Source organism: Schistocerca piceifrons, chromosome 3 (assembly GCF_021461385.2).
Source record: "Schistocerca piceifrons isolate TAMUIC-IGC-003096 chromosome 3, iqSchPice1.1, whole genome shotgun sequence".
Classification (NCBI taxonomy): domain Eukaryota; kingdom Metazoa; phylum Arthropoda; class Insecta; order Orthoptera; family Acrididae; genus Schistocerca; species Schistocerca piceifrons.
In genome coordinates this window covers 937,709,080-937,731,481 of record NC_060140.1, presented here as the reverse complement: position 1 = coordinate 937,731,481, position 22,402 = coordinate 937,709,080, and the positions used below count along the sequence as shown (strand labels likewise).

General features: G+C 37.3%; 1 protein-coding gene across 1 annotated transcript in view; it reads left to right on the top strand.

Annotated features, from left to right (window-relative positions):
- Positions 1-22,402, top strand: part of LOC124787671 (proton channel OtopLc) — a 700,713-nt gene that overhangs the window by 616,905 nt on the left and 61,406 nt on the right. The window contains exons 9-10 of the mRNA XM_047254488.1: positions 330-501; positions 10,679-11,122. Coding sequence (XP_047110444.1) covers positions 330-501; positions 10,679-11,122 — 616 coding nt within the window. The remainder of the gene's footprint in view (positions 1-329; positions 502-10,678; positions 11,123-22,402) is intronic.

Genomic DNA, 22,402 nt, shown 5'->3' with positions numbered 1-22,402 from the left:
TTTCCTGGTGTTACGGACTATGAACTAAATGCAACATAATTTCCTTAATAAGTGCTCTCTGGTATTACAGTTGTGTTTCATTAAGAGACTTTGTCAGTGCCTTCTACTAATAACTTCATGTACATAAATAACTGCAACACAATGAGAGTTGCAGAAATCTTTTTGTGAGCCGTCATGAGCCAACATAGTGTTTCTATAAGCTGTATCATATTGTGCTTAATTTAGTGCACTCTGCAGTTATATGTCCACAATTAAGTTTATAATTCTCTTAACTGGAATAAACTCAGTGAACATGTTTCTAACATATAATTCAATTGTTGTACGTACAGCTGAATATTCATCGCTTCAAGGTGGTTGCACGTTTTGGACTTATGCATGTAGTTGCTACAAATTTATGTGTCTGGATTCGAACTTTGGTGCTTGAGAGCCTAAAAGAAATTTCTGCATACCAGCATCGACGTCTTGAATCATTTTTGGCTGCAGATGAAGATAGTGGAGTCGGTATGTATGAGATTTATTTCTTAGCCTGTAGAGTTTATTCACACTCTGTCTTTGACTTGACTTTTATTCATAATGAAACTGCAGAAAACAATTTTGGAATTTGATTAATAGTTCACTAGTAATGCTGGTTTTCGAATGAGAAGTTTAAAGTATGATAATGCTGCAAATTCTCAGTTAATCATTAAGTGCCCTGAATATGCCTTAGCAATTGAATGTGGCAGACTAGGACTTCATTTGTCATGACATATTCACAGCATTGGAGGTTAGCATTCCTGATTGTTCTGTATTGATATTGTTTTGCATCACTGCATAGTTATTGTTTTCATCCACAATGATTCATTAATTTGATTTCAGTGTGTCACATTCAGTTACTTACATGTCAGTTACAAATAGGTTTATATTTACAAATATGTTTGTATTTACTGCACTACATTTTTATTTGATTTGATTCTTAGTTGTTTAGTAAATGCTTTGTATACTGCATAATTTCCTTGTGATTTATTTCTTAAATTTTGTTTTGGTCACAATACCCAGACTTAGTCTCTAGAATGCAAGCAACTGTCAAATAAATAATGAGATAGTTGATAAAATCTTGTTGGGTGATCCACCAAGTGGTGGCACCATCTTGTCACCACATTGCAATGAGTTTCATACACATTGTCTTAAGGCAAAGTTTGAAGATGATGGATACAAAACTCACTGAAATGTTGTGACAAGGTGATGCTACCACTTGGCCAATCACCCAACAAGATATTGTCATTGGGATATACCAAGAAAGCCTGCAGTCGCAATGAAATAGTTATTTGACAAAAGGAGATAGAAGGTATATTTTAGAATAGTCTTTTAATGATTTAATTATTAATGACCTGTGTAATGTACATTGCAACAAATGGTCTAGCCTGTAATCCCCCCCCCTCCTTCCTCTCATCTCCCCTTCACTTACACACAGAATTAATTTTGTTCTCTTTCTCATCTGTTAGTATTATATGAATAAAACTTAAAAATTTACTGTCATTATATATTAAACTCAAATATACAGTTATGAACAAATGTAAAATGGATTAAAGATATAAGCAGCTTGTGGTAGCAATGATTTTTTGTAGAAGCTCACAGAAAGTTAGAAATTGAAGGGGTCAGCAGAGGAAAGTGCTAACACTCAGCTATGTAAGGATTTGTCTGGTAACACTACATGCTGTGTTTACGAATACTCCTCATTTGGATAAAAAAGTTTTTTGTATGTACTGCTAGAAAGAGCTGTCTGATATATTATTTGCTTGGTCTTTATCATATTTCCATTCTAGTCTTTAAATTTGATCAAAGAAACAACAAGCAGCAACTCAAAATACGCCATTGTAGGCCAGTGCATTCTTCCACTGACAATTTCATTTGTCAGCACCCATTGATCTTACTATTCATTCTTGTAAAATAAACATATTCTGAGCATGTAGTCATCTCATAAAAGGCACAGCCAAGCTGCAGTCTTAATTACAAAAAAAAATTATTATGGGACAGGTACAAAAATATCAAAGACATGCAAGTATGAGTATATTGTTACTACTAAAATCAGGGATCAGTAAACATTACTTTTGTGAAGTAGTAATGCAATTTCCCCTGTTGATAACAGTTTTTCTACTCAATCTTAGTTTACCCACTAGGTGACAATTTTTAATCAATCAAATACATAAATGTGTCCTGTAGATCATACCTAAGGAACCAACTTCATAGAAGTGAAATTAGTTTTCAATAATACAGCAAAAAGAAGCAGTTCTTATAAACTGCCTAGTAACCCTAAATTATTTTGCTCAGTTCACACACAGTTTGACACTTTCAAAAAAGTGTTTTTGTCTTCATTTTGTGCTAACTATAAGGGGTGTTCAAAAATAAATGAGCTGTAGGTATAATTACAGAAACCAGTACCTTTATGTTGGAAGTATTGAACCTGGCTGAAGAGACACTTGTTCCACTGTGACACAAGGTGGTGAATGGCTGTCTCATAAAATTACTGGGGCTGCGATGTTAACCAGTTCCACATGTACAGCTGGATGTTGTCATCAAAGGTGAATCGTTTGCCCCTCAGAGCGTTTTTAAGGGGACCAAAAATGGCATAATCACAGGGAGAGAGGTCCGGACTGTATGGAGGGTGGCCAAGAACTTCTCATTTGAATTTCTGCTGGAGGTCTGCGACCTTGTTGGCTGTATGAGGCTTTGCATTGTCATGGAGCAGAATGACCCCACAGGTGAGACTGCCTGGTCGTTTTGATTTGACCGCTTGGTGAACAGTGGTCAAGGTTTGCAAGTAACACTGGGTGTTCACTGTTGTCCCACACTGCAGGAAGTGAATCAGTAGAGGGCCATCTTGGTCAAAGAAGAACGTCAGCATAACTTTTCCTGCACTCATGTGGACGGTGACATCCAGCTGTACGTGTGGAACTGATTAACATTGCAGCTCCAGGAATTTTGAGACCGCCATTCAGTGCCTTGTGTCACAGTGGGACAAGTGTCTCAACAGCCAGGGTGAGTACTTCTAACATACAGGTACTGAATTCTGTAATGATGCCTCCGGCTCATTTTTTTTTTGGAACAACCCTTATAGTTGTGCTTCTGTGTACATATTACATAGGTATACAGGTATTTGGATGTCTTTATAGTGTAAAATAAGAGTTATTTTACTATGGATATTATATTTAATGCATGAGCATCCCCACAATCCAGATATTTTGATAAGTTGTTGAAAGATTGTCAAACAATAAAAAATGCAGGATGGAATACCCATAATATCATGAAAAGGATGTTGTGCTTGTCTGTGACTCAACATCTCCTCTGTATGGCAAGTAGCAATCTATCATTATCATAATATTATTGTTATTAAAGGATTGTGTGACAAAGAATTCCTCCCAGTCCAACCTATGTTAGTTTGTTGTCTTGTGTCCATGAGTAACATTTCAATTGTTTTTGCACCAGGGCTCAAAAGTTAACCATGAACACTAAATAACTGCAGATGCCGGACTGACTTAAGATCAAAAATGTGAGAGGCATGAGTTAGCCATGTTTTTTATGCAAAACTCCCCACACATCCATTTCAGATTGTTAGAGAAGTGATAAGACAGCTAAATGATGGTGGTTAAATTTAACAATTATTACATTTGGAACATCAAAAAGAACACGTGTCCTCAGAAAAGAGCTTTTGGAGGGTACAACAAAAGAATGAAGTACTTGCATTGGCATGATTGACACATTAATATCAACTTTGCTTTTTCAAATAGAACTACAGTAATTTCTGCTGATAGTATCGTAGCTGTAAAACAGATTAATTCAGTATCACTTCACTCTCCACTATCTGATTAGTAAATATGGAGAAATTATGATGTTCAAAAGTTAGTATTCATCTGTTTTGAAATGAAACAGATTGCTGTGTTGTGCAGAAGTTTGTATTGTTATATGGAACTGTTGCATTTGCCTGATGGGGCAGTCACAGCTTGATGCAGCTAAGAGAGTCTACTTACAAAAATCGGAATAGTAGAGAAAAGTATAATTTAAAACTGACACCAATCAAATTTGATCACAAGTGGTTGGACTGAGAAAACTAATTGGAAGGCAAAGAACATGACATGTAAGGATGATTCAGAGCGCAGTTTACCATACTTGACCTGCTACCACTGAAGAACTTAAAGCAAGAGTATAAGAGGAAATCTCCAGGATTTCTATTGAAATGTTAAGTCAAACCATGCATAAATTTCCTATCAGGCCGCAGGAATATGTGCGCCGAGAGGAAGCTCATCTATCGGGTCTGATATTCAGGAAATAAAAATGCTTGTGATATTCAATAGTGGTACACTCTGTACTATACATTGACATAAATACATGTGTCTAAAATAATTGCAATCATCCATTAATCTCCATTCCAGAAGAAGCAAAAAAAGCATTGAGCATTGTGTTTTAGTCTCTGACAACAGTAAATATTACATAAACAATAACTGTGCCTCACCAGTTCAAAAGGATACAATCTAGCCAAGTCACAAAGTTTTACAGTGGAACTGGTCAGCATTCTTGTATAACATCTAATACATTGGATAATTGCTGCCTCAATAAAGGACATAATGGGACTAGAAGAACCAGAGAAATCATGGCCCCAGCAGTGTTACACAACATGTGATTTATGCAAGTCATAACAGGCACTGCAATCATATGAAAATGTCAGACATTAGGGCTTTATTTGAATGTTGTGACAATATTGGAACTCTGCAAGAGGCACTTCACTGTCTAATCTCATTTTTCCACTATCTACATCACTATTTGTCTGTATTCCTATATGCAGGGATACCTCTGACACCAAAACAAAGACACATCTGATGCTGAGAAGTCATTAGTACAGGAGTAATGTGCTAGTTGGACCGCAGTAATTCTTTTTTGATCCTTGCTTCAGGGAAACTGTCATTTGCAAAGATCAAAGATGTAAACCTTTTTCAATGCATTCTGGAACTGTACATGAACAGAGCTCATCTATATGTTTTAAAGGCAGTGTTGTCACATGTCACACTACTTTTTCCCTGATTTGTACATTCACCTGACATGTGACATGTTATCATTCTAGTGAATAATTCTTTTATTGTGTTATCTCGGCCTCTGTTCACACAAATGCTGTTGTAACCATTTTTGATTTTTTACAAGATCCTCATCACATCTGAAGTATCCTCATACTGAAAGTGATCAAAGACACTTTTAAAAGAATAACTTTATTAACAAAATAAAACAATTATAATTATCTTGGAAGAATAGCCACACAGCTACATACAACAGAAATACCTGTCCTGTGATATTGACTGTGATGTGCCTACACAACTAACCCTAGAATCATGGGAGGTGGCAACATGGGCCAGTGCTGCTGGTGTGTGACATCTGACTTGCTGCTGGTGAAGACCAAAATGAAATGGGCCAGGTCTGCTGAAGTGGAGCACTGAGATGAAACTGGGTATTACCAGCTGATAGCACAGGGACTGAACTGCTGATGCGGCCAGACACAACTGCTGGTACTACTGATTTGAGGCACAGGGCATAAACCACTTTGCATGGTCCACTAATGGCCTGAATAGTTGGAAGCAGATGGATATCTGCATGGTACTGTAAGGACACATCACCTCACATAGCAAAATAGTGCCCCTCCCCGTCCCGACAGTGCTCTCTGCAGTGACAGACACATTGCCTATTGGCAAGTCTGGTGCCCCCCGGATGCTGTGGAGGTGACATGTAACGCCGTGGTAAATATCCAAGGCCATAGAAGGAAAATATCTATTTTAATGAGAACTATTTACACACATCCTCCTGGCAGGGTGGCTGCCTACACAGCCTGCCTGGTGTGCATAGGACATGACTACCAGACAGGTACAACAACATGATATTAGAATTCGAGCTGATCATCAACTGCCACTGTTTCTGGATCCCAGAATTTGGACAACTCATGGAGGTATTGTTCTACCATCGATAATCCGACTCTGCTGGAAATGGTTATACAACAGGCTTTCTTGCACAGATGCCACGTAATCGGTACCTTTTTCAACCTTGAGAAGGCATATGATACTCGATGGAAGCACAGTATCCTGGAAGAATTCCACAATGGGGCTTTCGGTGACATCTTCCATTTTGCTACAGTCCTCCCTGTCTGCATGTTATTTTAAATATGGAATTGGTAGTATTTTATCAAATGATTTTATCCAAGAGAATGTGTTCCTCAAGATAGTGTTTTAAGTGTAGCCCTCTTTTTAATAGCCACTGATGGTACCATGTACACTGTAAGGAGCCCTGTACAGTACTCCTTTTTGTAGATGATTTTTCATTTGTCTGCTCTCCTTTCAAACCACCAGGAACCACAGAGCAGTTGTAACTAGCTTTTGGAGATATGTTGAGGTTCCTGGGCCTCATATTTCAGTCGGTTGCTGCACTTGAGAGGTTTGGAAGCAAAGTCTTGCAAAACACTCATTATTTTAAAAAATATAAGTCGCATGACTTGGGGAATAGATGGAAAGTGCCTGCTCCAGTATTATCATGCCTCATTTATGGTTGTGTAGTAGGTGGATCTGCTCAGTCATCATACTTGAAGCTCCTCACTGATATTCACCATGTAGGTATTAGGCTGGCCACAAGGGCATTTAGGACCAGCCCTATCCCCAGCATTTGTGCGAGCATTTGTGCCAAGACTGTGGAGCCACCACTTAATACTTTGTGGTGACTAATCACGATACAGTGACCATGTAAGACCTATTCCCTGCCATAACCAGCTATTCATCATACCATTACTTATCCATCTGTGAAACAACTCTTTTATAATTCTGTCAGAGCTACAAGGTGCTTTGGTATTTGGTACATCTAGTGTTGTCTTATAACCCTTATTGGCAATATTTTACACAAGCTCTTCAATTTTATTCCCATGTACTTTGATGGGTCTACGCAGGGGATCACTTGGCTGTTCAGGCATTTTCTCTGAGCATGTTATCGAGATTTGCCTACCAATCAAATTTACCTTTTATACTGCAGAGCATTGTGATCCTGAGAGTACCGGAGTTGATGAGGCATGAGTGAGAGAGAGAGAGAGATAGAGAGAGAGAGAGAGAGAGAGAGAGAGAGAGAGAGAGAGAGAATAATTTTCTCATTTGTTCTGATTCCCTTTGTGCCCTAAGGTGATTTCACAGATGTTCCCGACATGGAAAAAATGATCCAGTTGATTCCGGATTCCCTGATGCATCTGCATGACCAGGGAAAGGATGTAGTATTCTGCTGATTACCAGGGCCTGTTGGAATCCAGAGCAGTGAGGAGGCTAACATTACAGCCAAGGAAGCTTGTCAGGGACACACAGAAGAAACATATGCTGTCCCATTATGAGTCATTTCCTTGGTTTTGACCTAGAAAGAATATGCCATTGCAGACCAGAGTGCCCTGAAGTGTCAGGAAATTAGCTGTGTCCTGTGAAACCAAATCTCCAACCATGGTGATACTCCTGCCATTTGCAGAGATGGGATGAAGTGGCAGTGACCCATCTCCATATAGGTCTCACTTCTCTGACCCATGACTTCTTGCCCCAGTGAGAGGACTTACCAGTCTGTGGGACTTATGGAGCACATGTTTCAATGTGTCATATTTAACAGTATGTGTTTTATATTATGACAAGAGGGCAGCAGTAAATTTAAGTGGGGAACTGCCTCCTATTTTAGCTCACAACATGCATTGTAAAACTTTGTCTGACTCTAACTAAGCTGTTAGTTAGAGTTTTTTGTTTGTTGCAGTGGTTGACACATCCTTTTTTTGTTGAGTGATAAGCCAGCCACGTGTACCTGATACTCTTTCAGTACCTTGGGCTCTCCATTTCCTTTTATTCACCTTTTACAGACTGTCACATGTAAGGCTTTTAGGGTGTGTTCATGTGTTCTTCGCAAGTGAAGTTGTAGGAAATATTTTATCATTTTATTGTAGAATATCTTAATGTTAACTAATCATCATCACCACCACCACCATTTTGTGATACTTGAAGCATTTTATATGCTGTCCACCTACAGAACTGATCTGCAAGTGGCATCAGTAACTGTGTGTGCAAATGTGAACTTGCAAGCACCACCAACCAGTTTACCACTCACAGCTCACACCTACGGGTGGAAATCATTTAACTTACTTCTAATCTCATGTGATGATGACTTTTTAAGAAGCTGACAGCAGTTGTGATACCATTTTTGAAACCCAAAGGTGAACAATTGGATTGAAAGAATTTTGTTTGCAAGACAGTCACTGTGTTCCCCTTAAATAGTGTGAGTAGTCAGTTTTTGTTGGGCTTGTGTACTAACATGCAAATATCATTAACTTCAGACTAGGATAGAACTTGTCTAGAACATCTTTCTCCAGCAGCTTATTTAAAAGCCTCATTTATTCGATCCCATGACATATAAAGACTATTGTAACTTCAGGAAATGCTGATTGTTAACATACAATATTTATTTTTCTGCAGATCTAATTACTTGTTTGTACCTGTAAAGGCATATATTGTATAAAATCCTCAAATTCCTATAGTAACACTACACTGACGTTTTACATGGAAAAAAAAGTTTGAAGTGATTAACAGTTAGATGATATGCAGACATGCCTTGGAATGTATATCTTACTTTGAATCATAATTTCCATGAGTTGCCAGTGCACTGTAAGGTTACATAATTATCAGTACTGGTATCTCATTTCTGGTGGTATCCTTAAGCATTTTTTTCCACTTGCCGTTAATATTTCAACTTTGACTTAAATTCTTCAAGCTATATTTGAGAGGACAGGGTTAAGATTCAGATAATTAATTCTTATGCTTCTCACTTCTTTTCACAAAAATGGTTCAAGGTTGCACAACAGCATGGTCATTTCTTTTACACTATAATTTCCACCAGCTCTTGATGAACTCTGTATTATTTATTCCTTCCATGAAATCTGATGGAAATATAGTTATTTTTTTAAGGGGAACAAAGAGTTTGCTTGTATATCAATCATCCCTCTAATGTAGTTGTTTGAATTCCAAACTGTTATGTTTCTTGTGTGTAATAGTTTAGGCAACATGGCAAGAAAAAGTACCATATTTACATTACTTGTTTATATCCTCATTGTATTAAAATATTATTGTTGTTGTTGCTGCATCTGATGGTGATGGTGATGGTGATGGTGATGGTGATGATGGTGATGATGATGATGATGATTACAGTGATGGTGGTTAAGGAAGTATGCAGAAATGAAATTACAAATGTATGCAGCCATGTACATTTTCTATAATTGCTGGACACAAAATAAACATAAGAGAACCAAGAGTATTTATTGTAGAGCTCCTCATAGCTCATCTTTTCAGCAGTTCATAATTCCTCTTTTATCTCTAACTTACATGTTCAAATTGTGAGAATAATATCCCATTAAAAATGTTATAATGAAAATTGACAAAATCTTTTAGCACTTTTATATAAAATGTAAATATGATTTTCTCTCTCTCTCTCTCTCTCTCTCTCTCTCTCTCAAATTCTCCTTGTTCTTGAACCAGTTTGGGATGAACTTAGATTTCTATATGGAAAATTGAACATGCTGATTTCATCCCTGAATTCCATATTTTATTCTCTCCCAGTTAACCTCATTTTCCTGTTGGCTTCATACACTTGCCCCTTTATTGCAGTACCTGTAACCTACATAAGACTGTATATGTTATTGATTATTGTGAAAATTGTCTCTTCACTTTTTATATATTAATATTCTTTGATATAAGCACTTGTACATAAAATACTGTCCATACATATATCTGAGATACTGCAACTGTATTTGATACCATTACGAAGAACACAGCATTTACTGTTGTAGTGTGTATCGTATCCATTTATTCCATGGAACTTTTCAAGTTCTCAGGTTCATGTATGCATCTCCTCCATAAATGAACACTGAAGTATGGCTACCTATCGTAATTGTTGTTATGGAAGATACTTGTAGATTATTTTTACCCCTTGTAGACCTGCTGTCCATTACATACATTATTTTAGTCTGTGTTCTTATCGTGAAGTAGAAAACTGTGTAGTGCAGATTTGTAGTAAAATCATGTAAACACAATTTACAATTTTCCTCACATTTTATCACAAGCTTCCATTTTTTAAAATGCTTTCCTGTATAAAACGTGCAATAGTTATATTTTGCATGGCAGAGTTTTAATATCTGTTGTGTAACTTATACAATTGATAGTCCTGTGAAGAGCTGTTAACTTACAGACTTACTCAACAAAGTATCTGGTGTTGCAGTAACATGTATGCTAATGTAGCTTATATAAGACGTAATGTACTTTATTGCTTTAGCAAGAAATAAGCATATAAAACGATTACAAAGAGACAGAAATAACAGTTGAGGGTCAAAAATAAAGTGTATAGGTTCATAATAGAAAGTTACAGTTTACTTGAGAATAAATAATGCATGAAGTCCAGTTTTGTGATTACATATCATAATGTGTTATAGTACACTACGTGTAAATTAATCAATTGTAGTGTATGTGAATTGACTTTTAAGCTCTGTTGAATGAGAATATTTACATTTTATTTAAATTTGCACACTATATTCATGAAGACTGCAAAGTTAACAGCCCTTTACTTGGCCTCATGTAAATAATGCTTGTGGTACACGGTTCCGTTGCACCGCCAGAGTTAATTCGTGGGCCGAGCATCTTCGATTCAGCCCCTGGTGCCCCCACTCTTGGGCAGGGGACAACGGTAGCTGCTGCTGCAGGCGCGGGAGCCACAAGCCTGCAAACGACAGCTAGGACAGCTGCCCACACCATCGCCCGCATCACCAACTCTACCTTGCGTGCCATTCTTGAGGTTACTCTTCCTCCCACAACCCCTAGTACTACTGTTCCATCCACCACGGTCACTACCACTGCAGCTCCTACAACAACACTGCGTACCACATCTACTGCATTCCCAACCACACTTACCACACAGAGTCCTACCACTACTCCTATTAGTACCACAACTGCATCTACAACCACAACAACCACCACCACCGCTGCTACTATCCCTACCACTGCTTTGTTCTCACAGTTCCCTACGATGCTTGATTCAATGGACTATCCCAGAGCTCTTGACGGTGAGTCTCACTGGTACCCTCACATATGTTATGACTTTTGTTAATAAAGAGAAGGTTGTCTGTGTTTGCTTTCACTTCTCTTACAATTTTATTTATGTGCTTGCCTTTTGCATGCTATAGCTCAGTGGCATGTAATGATGTAAATGCATAAACTTGAAATCACAATTGCAGTCCAAAGATGTGTGGTGTTTTACCCTCGCTGGTTGTCATTTATCTGCATTCTACATACAGCTCTTCAATGTTGACATTTTCAACTGTATGTGAATAAGTATGAGATTTTAATTAAGACGAAACAAGTACAATTTAAGTTTCAAGAGTACAATAGAGAAAAATCCTCCTTAATTGTCTGAATGGAAGAAATGGGAAAGTAACTAAAGACACTACAGTGAAAGATAACACAGTCAAGTTCTTTTTATGGAAGACTGGCCTGAAGTATATTGACAGAAAAGAAACTGACAGGAAGTGTAACATTGGGCATCCATAGAAACAGTCAATGTCAAATCAAAGAACACCCTAATCTGCTACAGAGAAACAGTATAAATCTGACGAGAAATATAGTATGGAACAAGAAATGTGAAAAGAAACAAAAACCTTAGGGAAAGGACAGTACGTATGACATCGCATATATAGTGTACATGCAGAAGTGAAAATACAACAAAAAAACGAATTATCTGAAAAAGATTGAATAGGGTAAAAAATAACTAAAAGGGTAACTAAAAGCAGTGTGAAGGGTTAATAATTTGAAGAGGGTGAAACATTTAGCGTTAGCAAGACCATACGCGAAATGGAAAAACATGTATAAGCATGCTACGCTTGTCGTTTTGAGCCTTATAGCTGAGGATTGGATTTAAGTGATTCAGATTGTATTGTTCACATAGACTATTTTTTCAGTATCTTGTTCTTTGTACCCCACTTCCCTGATTGTTCAAGTTCTTTGTTTTTCACACTTTACCTTCTTTCTTCCCTTTTTTCCTAAAAAACCATTTGCCCTTCCTCCATCATCTCATGCTCCCTCACCTCCTCTTCCTTTCTCAATTCCCTCCTGTGTCCCCCTTTACAATTAATGAAGTATTATTTCAGTTCACTTGATTTTTTGTGTCTTATTCTTTCTCATTGTTCTCCTTTCTTGTTGTACTTACTCTCCCCATAAATGTCCATACTGTATATTTTCTCAGCTTTTCCTGGTTCTTGAGACAAACAGATCTAAAATTAGATTTGGTATGGAGAATTTGTGTTGATCTCATCTCTAAGTGCAATATTTTACTAGTCAGTCTCATTTTCCATAGCGGCTTCATACAGTTGTGCATTGGAATCCTATGAAATACATTTTTATTTAATGCTTTAGTATCTTTAACCTATCGAGAACTATTCTTTATCTCAGTATTCTCTGGTTTCTTATTTTTTCTTTGTTTTTGTTGTATTTATATTATCATCATAAACGTATCACCCCTTGTCGTTTTCCTGTTATAGCACTGCTGTCATCAAGACTACATGGCACAGACTTCCATGTCAGCTACCCCTACAATTTCTGTGCTACCAATAACCTGAAACTTCAAACTGTCAGTGAAGAAATGTTGAGAAAGTAAACTGCAGATATTTCATTTTTTCACAAACCTATACTTTTCATCATCTCAGACAGTGATGCTGAGCCACTTAGTCACTGCATCAGATGGCTGTCCTAAAGTCACATTGCTTGCAGAGAACAATGCACAAAACTGCACATTGACTCTGTTCCTTATAATACACTCAGCAAACATCACAGAATGTGTTTGTCTGCACATAATAAGGTCACTGCTACAAACTTTAATTTCCACTTACTTGATACATTCATGACACATTTTTGTAGGGCAGTGAGACTTAACAGATGCATGGAATATAACGTTCATGTATTATGTAATGGTATTCATTCATTCTTGCACATATAACATTCATATATTCTGTCAATGAGGAGAACATATACAGATATGAAATGAGTCATATATATTATTATAATTTTATACCTACTTTCAGACCACGTTTTGTGGGTTCTCCCTTCTTTTGACCATAACCTAGCATTTTGACAGTCCTGATACTCTGATCCTTCATATTTGACCTGCTGACATTCGTATTTTAAAACATTATAAATATTATGAGGTACAATATGACAAAAAGAACAAACAAGATCTAAACAATCGACAGTCCAGGAAAGAATAATGATAATATGGAGAGGGTAGTTTGCTACTCAGCACATAGAGAAGGCACTGTGTCACATGCAGGCCCAATGAAACAGAATGCTAGAATGCGGTTGTGCTTTTTTTTTGTGCTTGTCTTTGACTCCGAACCTCCACTGTGTGATAAGTATCAAACTATCCTTTCTATATGTAAAATAAGGGAAAGGCAGCCAATAATCACACTGAAAGAAAGCAAAAGAAGCATTCATTCATCTTGAAGCAGTGAAACTACATCACTACTTTTATAGGTAGGAAAGGGGGGGAGGGAGAGATGGGGGGGCGAGAGAGAGAGAGAGAGAGAGAGAGAGAGAGAGAGAGAGAGAGAGAGAGAGAGAGAGAGAGAGAGAGAGAGAGAGAGGGGGGGGGGGGGGGAGGGGGAGCAATCATTTACTGTACTTTTCTATGTAATCACTATTCTGATTTTAAAGTTTACCATACCTCCCTAATGAGGTGACACATTCTCACTGCATAAAATTTTGCTCCTTGAGATTGCAGTCAACCCACAATGGCATCTTGAAGTTCATCATCAATAATTGTGTTGTGAGCCATGCTACTTTTTCATGTGCATGAACAGTTGTAAATCACTTGTAGCCAAAGCTGGGCTATAGAGCAGATGCAAGCAACTGCATTACTTGTTTTCTTAACATGTCGTACTATGATGTTGATTGTATTTGTACATTCTATAAAATCAACAAAGAAAATTCTTTTAGCATTCTGAAAAAACTGGAGCCATATCCTTTCTGGCTGTCCAAGTATGGCAGCTTTTTTCAGCTTCTTCACAAAGGAGGTATGACCCCAAGTTATTGACTCTCTCTGAATTAGCATAGGAAAGCCATGTGATTCTGTGCAGTAGACCTTCTTCTGCATCTTAATGGAAAAGAACATCCTGAAAAGAAGTCACCAACTGATTTCTGTGATTCCCAGAAAGGAGTTTTGGAATGCAAAGAGCACAAAACTTGTGGTTATCAACTTGTGCAGAACACTCTCAGTAATCTGTAAAAAGCTGTCTAACAGACAAGATATTATGAATTTTCATGAATCGTTTCATCAGTTTTCTGTACCAGTTCCTTGCAAACTGCATACAGACAGCCACTTGTCATTCTTATGAATATTTGGTCTGCCATTTTTAAACAAATGACAACATTGAAACACGACACTTTCGCCCATCACATTCAACATGTATAAAGCACAAATTACTGTAAAACTTGTCACATTCAGTAGAATTTTCAACTGAAATGCTGATTTTAAACTGCTAATGTAGGTTAACTAGAATCAATGTGACCTCTCTATCGCACCTCTCAGCACACTGACCTACACAAATCTGTGGAGTAATCGTTATGTTTCCCTTACTATTGCCAAGACTACTTGGAATTGGAGGTTTCTTTCCAGATAGCCCTCACAGACAGTAAAAGTAAAAAAAAAAAAGGGAGGGAGTTATGAAACTGCAGTTAAATGAAAGACTAGAGTGTACTGTCTGTTTATCAAACCTCATAATGCAAGTGTTTAATTTGACAACTTTTCTATTGCTGCTTTGTGAAATCATTTATACTTTCTTCCTAGATATGTATTTGTCTCATCTGACATAGTCTAATTATTGTTTGGTATCTATACTCATAAGACATAAAAGAAATGCACTCAGTTGCACAATGTTTCAAACTTGATGGTTAAATTTTCATTGGAAGACATTCCTATGAGTCTTCTACCACACTTAGTTGTCCTGCACAAACCAGTAGGCATCATGCTCTTCACTTAAAGAAGCCCACTAAAAATGGGTATTAGTGGTGCAGATCTGTCACTGTTACTCAGTCATCCAGTTTGGCAGGAACTTTGGAAATAGAATATCTCTACAGGGAAGGTTCATTTGGGGTAGAAAAAACTGAATAAATCTAAGAGGAGCTGTATATTGGGCTAAAAAGCTGGTTGATCCTTTCGATACATCAGGCAACTCACTGTTCACGCAAATGCAGCCATTCATAATGCTGTAAATGATGGATGTAGGAGAAGATATACACAGTTGGCATAAAGAGTCCAGAAGATTTCAACAAATTATGGTAAGAGAAGACTAGGCAATTACCCATTATCATTCAATGGTATAAGAAGGACAATTAACCGGAGGAAACTACAAAATGATGAGGCAGAATAGCTGTCAGTACTTATCCTCAGGAGACAAAATGCTGTACTTAGTACTGTTCACAAGTCACTCATAAAAGAACACAACACAACACAACCTGGTTTTCAGGACTGTTAGTTCCTTGTCAAGGGAGAGAGAGCAAGAGGTCACATATAATACTTTCAGAAGCATCATCTTTGATGCTCTACTCTCTCTACTGCCTCCCCCATCATCTTTTTCTCCCCTTGTCCTCCCAACAGGTGGTCTCTCTCATTCTGGGATCTGAGTGACTTGCCCTTCCTTTTTAAACTTTTCCAATGTATCCCTCTCTTCTCCTAAAGGAAGGAACTAACAGTTCCAAATGCTTGGACAGTGTTGTTTTTCATGTGTGTCTATCTGCTTATTAAATATTTCACTTCCTGGATGTAAGTACGGGCCAGCAATTCTGACTCTTAACTTTATCATCATTCATTCATATACATCCTCCATTTCAGATGCTCAGAGAGATTTAGCACCTCCAATGAACCATCCCATGTTCAGACAGACAGTTACCAGATGTCTACATGATCATGGATAACATTCACATTAGACTTCCTATCCTACATTCAGTCAATTTACCAGATGTCTACATGATTATGGATTATGTTCACATCAGACTTTTTAATAATTCAAAAGCATCACAAAAGATGAGAATGGTGACATTTCAAATAGTGACAGCCACATAACTGTAGATGATATGATTTTCAGCTTGTTAATTTCCCATTTTTGGCCTCATTCCTTAAGCAATGTTTGACAGTGACGCTATTCATTGTCAATAAACTACAATCAAGTGCTATCTTGAGAAACCAACTAGAAACCATAGCTATTATTTCCTGGCTTGCAGCATTCCCTGATCTCTCATCAACATAAATTTTACTAGTGAAATTGAGCGATCTCTACAGTATGCGTCTTCATGAGACAGTATTTGCGAACCATGTGCGGTGACCTAGACCATGCACAACAGATTTAGACTGGATGTCATCAGATATCTGTAAGAACCCATGCACATAACTTGGAAAAACTGTTTGTGAAACGGTGGAAGTAAAGGACCAACTGTGAACAGTGGGTAGTCAGTACAATGTGCAATGTCATCTTCCCCTGAACATGGTCTGCTGTATACTTTCTGTTCACCCCCCCCCCCCCCCCCCCCTGCCTCAAAGTGTTTGTTTGTATTTTCTCTTCCGTAATTGTAATTCCTAGTGTGTGTTATGCACTGGAGAAGAAGGATAAAAAAGTGTGTTTACAATGTATGCCACTTTTTGTCTCGATTAATAAGTGCTAACAAACCTACTGCAGAAATTTAAATAGCTATTTTTAACTTTATCAATAATTGATTCTTCCATTTTATTTCCTTACTTTTCAGCAGCTGGTGCCAGATTTAGTCCATTTATCATATTATATCTCTCACAAATGATGTGATCTAGAGATTTCATGTCACTGACATCTGATGACTGTAGAAATAATATTGTGAGCATGTTATTTTGATAATGCTTACACGCTATGCAAATGCTTTCCACTGCACTTATCACAAACTGTGTACCTTTTTTTGCACTTTGATAACTTCCTCCACATTTTATTACTGTATACATCCCTAGTTTTGTGGGAAAGCTATACAATATTGATTGCATCAAATTTTATTTTCCTTTTACACTGATGTAGTTCTTTAATTCTAAATATACATTAATTGTATTAATGCTCTCAAAGTAGATTATAGCTATTTAATGCATTTCGAAATAGTCACACAGCACCAGTCCTGTATTTGGGCATTTTTTTCCTTTTTTGGATTCAGCAACACTGACGCCCACTTGGAGGAATATGTTATCAGACATTTATGTAGGAGATTGCATCATTGTTTCATGCTACTGAATAATTCATAGCAAATATAGATAGTTTGCCTTGCAGATACTTTCTATAAAATTCTCCTTTTCATTGGTAATGGTATAATGCATAATTCTGTTGCCATTTGTTTGTCAAATAAGTCATCCAAATAAATTATGTAACTTTAAAGTGTCTGATTATAATGTTCTTCATATTTATCTAATAGTGATTTTGTTACTGCATATAGAAAAGTTTATACAGCTGCTGATTTTAAACCAACAGGGTCTCATATTTGTTACGTTGTATGCTGTATTTCCAGATTCTGGGAAATAACCATAATTAAAAATTATTTGTAATTGCTGTTATTTATTTTGCATAATTAGTGTGCAGTGTTTAATGATTAAATTTTAGCATTTGACTGTTAAAATCGTTTGTTTATAATGTCAACAGTTACACTTTCGCCCTATCATCATTTTCAAGAGGAATCCTGTTAAAATATTACACTTTAGCACATATAAAAATTTAAAAATATTTGACTATGTTTATTTTAAAATTTTGGATTTGTGTTAAAACATGAAATTTTGACAGTTTTCCACTAGGAATGGCGAAAGACCTAAATTGCAATTGTGGAATCTATAAAAGATTTTAACAGTTGAAGGTTACATTGACCGATTTTAAAAACTTTGTTATTATTTTGAACCACACCAAAGGAAAGACAATAACTTACTGAATAAGAATGACAAAAATAAATGTTCTTCCTAGTCTTCAGTCAGTGTTAAAATAATGGAAATTACAGGATGGAAACAATAAACAAACATCAGGCAAGAAAAATTGTAGCTGGTTGATGCACTGCATGTAGACATATATGGCAGGACAGAGACTTCACTGACTTTTGAGCAAATGCTCTTTTTGTAGCTTAAATACACACTAGCCCATATGCAGCCATGCAGACATCCAAACATACTGTCCTGCATGTGTGTCTGCTCTACACACGAGTCAGCTACAGGAGATTCATTGCCCTTTCTAGTTTTTCTGTTTTTCATTTGATCAATGTCGACATTCACATTTTTCAAAAAGCATAAAGTGGAACTAAGTGCACAGAGAACTATATTGCAAAAATTATTTTACTGATGCTACTTTACGATTTTAAGATGTGATTATCACATATCATATAGAACATACTGAAATGTAGACTCAAATGAATGAAATTTGTTGTAGTCTGCTGATATCCCTATCTACAATCACACAGTTGCCATATTTGCCACTATATTAACTGATCACATTTTATTTTGATTCAAGGGAGGATGGGGGTAACTAGAGGCAGAGATGGTGTAGCATGTTAAATAGGTTATTGCTGGTAAAGGGATGTAGGCTTTGATATCTATTAGGAATCACAACATGATGTATAAATAAAATAATGACTCACTAATATCTTTCTAGTATCTGTTGTTTTCAGAAAGAAGATGTAATGATAATTTCTTTTTACATGTTGTGTTTTAATACTTTAAGAGTAATATTTCATTCTTTCTGCAGCTGGTTTCAGTATTGCAGTTAGAGCTCCATGTTAATTATTGAATAGCAATAATCCAAATACTGAAAAAATACTAAGTGATATTTAAGGCCAAAACTAGTCAGCCAGTAAATAAACAGCAGCTTTGGGTATTAAAATATATTTTCTTCAGTTAGTGATATTAACATATTACATAAGTACTGTTACCTCTAAAATTTGAGTAAGTTATGCCAAGCCATTTTTTGCAATGGTTTTTCTCTTCATCTCTAGCAGGAATATCATGTATATAATAAATGTGAAATTGTGCTACACCTGTATGTGGAAAACGACAAAAATTGGAAATGAAAAATGTGTCTGAACGACTTAGGTTCACAGCTGCGTTGCAAGAGAGATTATTTCTGACTATGAAAATCACTTGAATGAGAAATTTGGTCCTAGGACTGGTTCCATTGCTATCCACCATTTTGCATGGGAAACTTGAATGTAACTTTTATTATGTGTGGTTATTTTTAATTTTTTTTTTAATTTTTTAGGTACTCATTTATTTGCATGAACTGTGCATTTTATGGATAAAATTACAAACTGAACCAGTCAAGTTGCATCATACTGCATTATCATAATGACAAAAGTCATTGTGAAGTGATGTAACCTATAAATTTAGTGTAACTCACCTTGTAAATGTGAAACTAACTGGTGTGAGGTCTCTCCTCACATATATTCTGATCATTCATTAATTCAGATTCTGGAGGTCTGAAAATTAACATACCTTGGCAGAATTCCCACAGAGACCATGAAACAAGTGGTATGTTTGGATTTTCTCAATTCACCTACAAGCATTGATTATTGATCACTTACTCATTTTGTAGTGCTCCTTTCAATTCAAAGCTCACTGCAATATCACAGTTTGGAGCATCAAATTCAGAGCAGCTTGAAACAGTTGCTTCTGCCCAATACCATATACACACAATTATGGAAAGCTGTGCCTACTTTTGTCCAATAAACCTTGCCCCCCCCCCCCCCCCCCCCCCCCTCTCTCTCTCTCTCTCTCTCCTCTCTCTCTCTCTCTCTCTCTCTAAAACAGGAAACATGCTCAAAAGAGATTTGCTCCATACTTCTTGGTCCAATCTGTTTGGCGATAAGCTCTCAAAATAAGCAAGTGTGTAGGTGTTACAAGACAGAGTTGAACCAATAGATCTTGAATGACCGTCAATTCCACTTTTCACTGTAGATCACCAGACCATTGATACATTCTGCAGGAGCTGGAAAATGTAGAGGTCTCAATATATTGCAGGTTTAAAGAAAGATTACAGAAATGCAACCCAGAGTTATAGACTTAGCTCTGATGTCAGTGTCCCCATAGACATCTGGGCCATGTCATGTATGATGACTTTCATTGAAAATAATTACTTTTGTCAAGTAGCCATGTATGTAAGCTAAAACAATCAGGTTTGATGACAAATGCCTTGTGCATTGTCTTCTGTTAATAATGAAATAAAATAAACTTTAAAGAAAAAGGGAAACTCAGTTTAGACAATTGAGAAATTCTCTAAGTTACAGTGACTGCTATTTATTTTCAGAAGGCACACTTCCCATTAAAGCAAGAGGTTGGGTTGTTTGGGGAAGAGACCAAACTGTGAGGTTATCAGTCTCATCAGATTAGGGAAGGAAGTCGGTCGTGCCCTTTCAAAGGAACCATCCTGGCATTTTCCTGGAGCGATTTAGGGAAATCATGGAAAACCTAAATCAGGATGGCCGGACACGGGATTGAACCGTCAACCTCCCCATTAAAGCAAGAAAAACACACAAAAATGATAATAGTATTCCCAGATTTCAGGACCTTCTTTGAGGATGAGGGAGGATTTTTGTTGGGGAGTATGACGTGGGCAGTGGGGATGGGTGGAGAAACAGGTCGCTCAGGACCAAGGCTAAGAGCAACCTACCGTGTATTAGAAGGAAATGTCACTTTATATAGACAAACGACCACCACCAAACTGACAGAACACACAGTGGACACAAACATACAGATCCATTTTAAGGATGCCCAGTACTTAGCTGCTGAGCATGTCCTAAGGCCTGACTCAAGATGTGAGAGACACTACTACACCACATGGAAACCTGGGATCCTGCCACCCAGATTTAGTTTCCCTGAACTATAGTGATGAGAACTTGTTCTCCAGCATATCCTCTAAGTCCCTCATCATGGTTCTAAACTGAATTAGCCTACAACCCCGTTCCTCTCACTGATCACTTCCAATCTCTCATTCATTATTGTTTGTTACACTTCTATCTTATTTTAGTTCCACTCTCACACCATCCCTCTTAGTCACCTTTTTGCTTACACTGGACTCGCATTCGATCGGGAGGACGACGGTTCAATACCGCGTCCGGCCATCCCTGATTTAGGTTTTCTGTGATTTCCCTAAATCACTCCAGGCAAATGCCGGGATGGTTCCTCTGAAAGGGCACGGCTGACTTCCTTCCCTAATCCGATGAGACCGATGACCACGCTGTCTGGTCTCCTTCCCCAAAACAACCAACCAACCTTTTTGCTTACATTTTCTCCACTTTCCTCATTGTTTGTTTTACTTTATATATATAAATGTTTCTACCTGCCATTTTCTTTTGTGCTTCTAACCCAGCTTTACTTAATAGAGTTGTAATTCTATTCCTCCCTGTTATAATCTCTGAAGTGAAGCTGTCACATTGCCTACTAATGTAATATCCTATAACTCCTCATCTCACTGATTATTTTCCTTCTCATACAAGGTAGGTGGCTTCCTCTTAGACTGGATTCATAATGATCTCCCCATACCCCTCCTCCCCCATCCCCCTCCTCCGTTACTTCCACCACCCTAACCAGATAAATTCATCTTAGGTTACTGAAGAAGGAATCTAAGGTTGCAAAAGCCAAGAGTACAGTTATCATTTTTTTGTCTGTTTCTGTTGGCTCTACTGCGACCTGAAGGTAAAAATTATTCTTATTTCCTCTGGCTTCCACCCCCCCCCCCCTCCCCTCCCCCCCCAAAAAAAAAGTTCAGTTCATTTATTTGTGGATGTGGGATGACTCAAGATATCCATTAACAAAAGATAGGCAAACAACAGAAACTTAATATTTGTACTGTATTAACAATAAACTGTCACTATACTGCTTAGTGTCAATCATGCTTATGTCAGCCAAATTTAATCAAATTAATTGGAATGAAGGCTGCTACCCTCAAAAAGCTGCTGCCTACCCATTTATACAAAATAGTTGATGCATCCTCATTTACTCATATAGTTAATAGCTGCTGTTTATCTCCTATTGTTTGCTAAATATGTACTTCATTATATTGGTATTTTTCAAAGAAAATAGTGCTCTACATCTGGACATACCAGGTCCTCAGTATAGTACATTACTATTTCTCATGCATCAACACAATGAACAGTGGCACTTGTCACGTAGGTAGCAGAACTTTGATTCTCAGTTGCTTGCTGTATATTAGACAAGAGCTTGTAGAATACCCCTGGATCAGAAACTAATGTCTGCTGGTGCTGCATTTGATTGTTTATTGGTGGGTGCAATGCTTGCTGCCACAGTGAGGAAGTTCTTATTT